Raw genomic sequence first — 6,000 nt, 5'->3', positions numbered from 1 at the left:
GGGCGTAGGTCTTCGCGGAGTGGGAAGGCGCGGGCGGCCACCGGGGCGCGGGCGCCGCTGCAGCAGCTCCGGCTGCCGGCCGCCAGCCCGGCGCTCTCCAGCCCGCCTTCCGCCCGCTCTCCTCCCTCACGCATCCTTCCAATTCTCCTTTTCCTCCTCCCCTTTTCGTTGACCCCTTCTCTTTTCTGCTGTCGCCTGGGGTGCTCCCCCAGCGGAGCGGAGATTACAGAGTGGTCGGGATGCCCCAACTCTCCGGGGCAGGCGGCGGCGGTGGGGGGGACCCGGAACTCTGCGCCACGGACGAGATGATCCCCTTCAAAGACGAGGGCGATCCCCAGAAGGAGAAGATTTTCGCCGAGATCAGTCACCCTGAAGAGGAAGGTGACTTAGCCGATATCAAGTCTTCCTTGGTTAACGAGTCCGAAATCATCCCGGCGAGCAACGGACACGAGGTGAGCGGGCCGCTGCCCCAAGCTTTGAGAGGCGTGGCGGGTCCCGGGGAAGGGCAGAGAGGGAGGAAGGGAGGGAAGGCGCTGGACAGCCCCGGCTGAAGGGTCCCGAGTAGGTCTGCAGGGTGGGGGGATGGGGGCGGGTGGCTGGGCTTCTGGTTAGTGTTCTTTCTTTGTGTGTGTGTGTGTGTGGTGTGCTGGGAAACATTCCAAGTGGATCAGTTTTGGGGTTTGGTGACTAAACCGTTGGTTTTCGGCCAGGAGAACCTGCCCTTAACCCATAATGTTTGGCCTTCGGACTTTTTAGTGGGGTTTAGTGAGTGCGATGCATTAAAGCGAGGATGTCTGAACAACACTACTGAGAAGTTCTTCCGTAGGACGGAAAACAGAGTGCACCCGCTATCTTTCTCGGTAGATGTCTCTGCAAAAGTGCGTTAAACCACCAAAGGCTTAGGTAAAGGCGAGCAGAGCCACAGGCCCGAGGAAGGGGAGGCGGGCGTGGGCCGGGGACAGGCGGGGAGGCCCCAACCGCTGCGGAGCCGGCCGGCCGAGGGGGCGCGCGCCCGGGCGGCGGGGGCGGTGCGGACGCGGGTCCTTTGGGCCGCTGGGGCCGGCTGCCAGCAGCCGTGGGCGAGCCGAGCCACCCCAGGGGGTGCCTCGCAGTACCGCCCGCAACACTAGCTTTCTCCAACCATCGCCACTTAAAGAAAAAAAGTACGCTTATATTTGGGGTTAGTTTGGGCCCGAATCAGGCCTTTAAATCTTTGCAGAAGAAGGGCGAGTCGGAGAGATGCAGCGGAAGCCAGTGCACCCACTCAGGGGAGGGTGGAAAGCGCATTATCAGATCTCCTGGCCGGCTGCGGGCGATAGCGATGGTAACCCGAGTAGAGTAAATAGAGACACGTGGGTGCTGGCGAGAGAAAGCCGCGAGCAGGACCTCGCGGAAGGGCTATTTCAGGCCTCGCGGAGAGCTTCAGAAGTGGGGGGAGGCGGGGGCGGATGGACCCTGATACCCGACACTCCACTGGCCACCCTTCTTCAACAACTGGGAAACGCTTTGGAGGAAATCCGGTAGAAAAGTCCTGACACTCAGATGATTTCACCAACGCCTTTTCCCTCCAAAGAAATTTGGAGGGTATATTCTTTTTCCTTAAATGGCATCCTTCTGCCCCCAAAAAGAAAGCGTGTGGTTTTGGGGGCGGGGACATTTTGGGTTTTAAACAGTAAGTTTAAGAACACCTCAGAGTTGCCTTCTTTATCCCAATGGCAGGGGTGAGTATGCATTTTGGAAGCCCGGGGGCCTGGGTTCTAAGGAGAACATAGGGGTGTTCTCTATCCCCTGAATCTTTCATCCCAACATGCCAATTAGGGGGGAACCTAGGGGTGGCCAGGGCACACCCAGCTCCACTTAAAAGATTTGTGACTATGTGTGTATGGGGGGAAGGAGGCCACTGGGAGGATAGATGTCCGAGGAACCAAATGACATCCAAAACACTCGAGGCCAAACTCGTTTATTTGTAGAGCAGCCTTTTAAAATGTCTACCCATTTTCCTCGTCCTTTCTTTTTCTATAAATAAAGTTGCCACGCACTTCACATTTTCTGAACGTTTCTGCTTTGGGGAGAAGGGTGCTGCATTTGAAGTCCAGAACTCCTATTAGGGCTCTGTTAATCTTTGCCAGTGGTAAGTGGGCATGGGGCAGACCCAAGGAAGATAGTGAAGGGGTAATGCCACTGATTTGCACGTGGTTGAGTCTGGGTGGATGGTGGTTACCAGAACTGATATTAGCTAGGCTGCCTTTTAGAAATCTATAGCCCAATTTTCAAGTTTTCCTCCCTTTAACCACAGAACAGTTTATTTTTCTCTTGTAAGCTTGCACTGAGCCAGCCATGGTAGCTTATGAGAAGAGCTCCTGCTGGGATTGGTTTGGGACAGTTGCCTAAGATCCCCATTTGTGAGTGACGGGTTTGTTTTTAGTTAAATGTCATTTTCAGTTGCAAAATATTTCAGCCCGCTTTTAATCAGCTCTGATTGAAGTAAACAGTGGTTGAAGAAACCATCAAAACGATTAACGCCGTTAACTCAAATTCTTGTCATATTAGGTATCCAAGTAGCCTTGTTGTGTTTTAGTAAACAGCGGTCAGAACAGCATATGGACTGTTCGCAAGTTTGTTTCTGTTGTTATTATCATTTATAGCTGGTAGTCCTGGGTAGATAATTTTCAAAAACACATGTTGAAAAGAGAAAGATTTCCCAGTACTCAGCCTTAGCCTATCCTCTTAGATTAACAAAACAGGTAGATTGAGTTGCACCTGATTGTCCTCTTTTGAGTTACCAGTGGATACACACTTGTATCATTATTGTCACAAACTCTAAAGTGAGCTTCTTTCTTTTGGGGGTGGGGATTCGTGTTGTTAGGTGGCCAGACAAGCACAAACCTCTCAGGACTCCTACCACGACAAGGCCAGAGAACACCCTGATGACGGTAAGACGCTAATTCTACTTCTCCCAACCTTAACATTTAACATGTGCAATTTGTGAATGTAGGTATGTTTTGCTATTTTTATTTGCGTCCAAGAAACTCGAATCATATGTGATAAGACTGTGCCTGTGTTGTAACAAAATGGGAAAGAAAACCCAGGAAACTTATTGCTTGTCACTAATGTATAGTTACATTATTTAAAAACTGTCTTTGAATGATTTAGGGGCTTTTGAATTTCTGTTGGCTTCCAGATTCTTTGTGGAAGAGAAATGCCTATAATTAGTTTTTCTCTTTTTCTCATTTTACCTAAAGCTCTAATTGTAGATCTTTGCTATTTTTTCCTGCATTCTTATAAAGAGTGACAGTCTACACCAATTTATTTTCCAACAAGAATAGTTTCAAATGGGCTTTCATTTGTGAAATTGCTGTTTCTTGTTATAGTGAGAAGGCAGGCACTGTATGCGCAGACTAAATATGGCTCAGTAAAGAAGAATCTAACTTGTAAAAATATAAAACATTATTCTTAAAATTAAGAACTATGCATATGGAACGTGATAGACTTTCTCCCCATTTCCAATTCTTGCTCAAAACTGTAAAAATTCTACATATTTTTTAAGATTTAAGGAGAACTCCATGTGACTTTAAAAGAATCTGTAATCTTTAGGGTTCCCTTGTTGAACAGTCTACATTTCTGTTCTCCTTTAATTACTTACAATTGGCCTGACCAGAATGAGGTGTTCGCACATACAATATGTCAGCTAGGGGAAGAAGAGAAGAGAACTATAATATCAGGCTTCCTTCTGAGCTACAAAGTAGTTACACAGATTAAAGAGAAGAAATGTATGCAGTGAACACACACACATTTCTTTACCAGAATGATGTAAGTGTAGCACATAAAATTGTCTCCTATAGTTAATCCTTCATAAAATTGGGTAGTTGCCCATATGCTAGATACAATTTGCTCCCTCAGTAAAATCTAGAAAATTTCCAGAAATCTAGAAGCACAGGTAGAATTTTTGAGTTTGCCAATGCGATGGAGCATAACTTCAAGTGTATAAATACATACGTGTGGGTATAGCTGAATGGCCTAGTATATTTATATTACAGCTTTGTGTGTCTTCTTTCATGTGTCTGTATTTCTTAGTCCAGTTTGTTAGTATTAGAACAAATTAAGCTAGATGGATAACACTTATTTTTGTAAAAACACCAGTAAAAAACCAGTCAGTAGTGGCAATAAATTGAACCACATGTTTTTAAAACATCTGGTTCACTGCTAAGCCATTTAAGAGAATAAATACTGTCAATCTAAAGTAGAGCATAATAATCCAGTTACAATACTTCGTAAACAAATCTTTTATGTAAGGTCTGATTTGTAGTAGTACTATTAACTTTTCAATGAAAAATACAGTGATATAAAAAGGAAGTCAAAACACATATGATTGTTCTTTGCATTCTCTCAGGAAAGCATCCAGATGGAGGACTCTACAACAAGGGACCCTCTTACTCGAGTTATTCCGGGTACATAATGATGCCAAATATGAATAATGACCCATACATGTCAAATGGATCTCTTTCTCCACCCATCCCGAGAACAGTGAGTAACGTGCTGATGTTGCAGATTATTTCAGAAGTGTAAATTAATTTGTATTTTGGCAAAATGTTTGTTTTTTTAAAGACACTGGAAATGCTTTCATTATGTATGACCAGTCGTTGCTAAATAAGACCTGCTATGAGGAATGGCTGCCTCATAGTATTGCTACTTTTGATGTTTTGCACTTGGAATTCTAGCTTTTGGTTTATTGGTTAAGATAACAAAAAACAGATCACGAGCGATCATGAAATCAGTGAATTTAAATCAGCAAATTCATGATTTTATGAGTATTGTGCTTTCTACTCTGATGAGAGAAATTGATTTAATCTTTCAATTAACTAAGTGCTGTATGCCTTTCATTGCCCATAAGCTATGTAGAATCAGAACTCCTTTGGCTTATTTGGAGCTGAATACTGGAAATGTTACTTCAGCTTTTAAAACAGTGTCTCATTTTATTGTATTAGCTAATGTTTCTTTAAAATCAGTTTGGGGGTGGGGAGGAATGAGCTATTTTTGCATTATTGTCAATTGTTAAGAAAGTATCACTTGAAGATAACTCTAATGAAAATTGTTCTTTTTTATCTCCGGGTTCAGTTAACTTTCAAGTTTTAAAAATCCAGTGGCGTTATAGCTGCTTTACACATTATGCATAACATGGAAACCTCATTTATATAGTAAGAAAACATGTAAAGGGTTACCTCTGTAGTACATGAATGTGAAATGTGCTGGTGATGGAGTTCTCCCTGAGATTCGTCTCTTTGTAGGTAGTGATGGGTTTTTATTGCTCCATCAATATATATACCTTCTTTCTGCCCTCACTCTCCCTCAACCACCCAAACCCCAATGAAAAACATGTATATTTGGGTGTTGGGGATGAGGGTTTCAGTCTAACTGGCCCTCCCGCAAGTCAAATCTAGGATTATAAAATGGAACCTGTAGTCTTTGCCTTATTAGCCCAGTGCTTTCACCAAGTGAAAAAAAAAAAAAATCAGTCACAGACATCTGGGGGCAAGTACTATCATTGATACCTCAGTGGACAGAATCTGGGAGCCATGAGATACTACAGAGTAGGAGAGAGGAATACCTCCTAATCAGTCATCAACAAACAAGAGTATTTATGGTTATCTTGATTATCTGTGGCCCTCAACTATTGAAGCGATAGGTCTATGAAATATAACCACTTTATGCGGGCACTGTGATTTAGAAGTTATAATTTTTTCCCACAAGTTCCAAAAAGATACTTGACCTTTTAAGTAGGGAATAAGATTTTTCTAATTTGCATATAGCAGCTAAAATGGAGATCTTGGAAATCTTGTGATGGTTCTTATAGGAAAGAGTGATTTCACATTTTAAAAGGCTTTTCTAATATTTAATGATAGAAATGTGTGTTAGGTACATATAAATCTCTTATCTAAAAAGTGAATGAACTAATAAAAGCAAATATGGTTTTTAACATTTAGAGACTACCCAAATAAATGC

General features: G+C 43.5%; 1 protein-coding gene across 5 annotated transcripts in view; it reads left to right on the top strand.

Annotated features, from left to right (window-relative positions):
- Window positions 1-239: 239 nt before the first annotated feature.
- Window positions 240-6,000, top strand: part of LEF1 (lymphoid enhancer binding factor 1) — a 115,912-nt gene continuing 110,151 nt past the window's right edge. For 4 of the 5 annotated variants that reach the window (XM_068542310.1, XM_068542307.1, XM_068542311.1 and 1 more), the window contains exons 1-3: window positions 240-452; window positions 2,867-2,933; window positions 4,391-4,524. In XM_068542310.1, coding sequence (XP_068398411.1) covers window positions 240-452; window positions 2,867-2,933; window positions 4,391-4,524 — 414 coding nt within the window. Of the gene's footprint in view, window positions 461-2,866; window positions 2,934-4,390; window positions 4,525-6,000 lie in introns of all 5 variants that reach the window. The other variant, XM_068542309.1, reaches the window with a different exon arrangement.

This window comes from Eschrichtius robustus, chromosome 4 (assembly GCF_028021215.1).
Source record: "Eschrichtius robustus isolate mEscRob2 chromosome 4, mEscRob2.pri, whole genome shotgun sequence".
NCBI lineage: Eukaryota > Metazoa > Chordata > Mammalia > Artiodactyla > Eschrichtiidae > Eschrichtius > Eschrichtius robustus.
The sequence above is the reverse complement of the archived record's forward strand: the minus strand, read 5'-3'. Positions and strand labels throughout refer to the sequence as shown.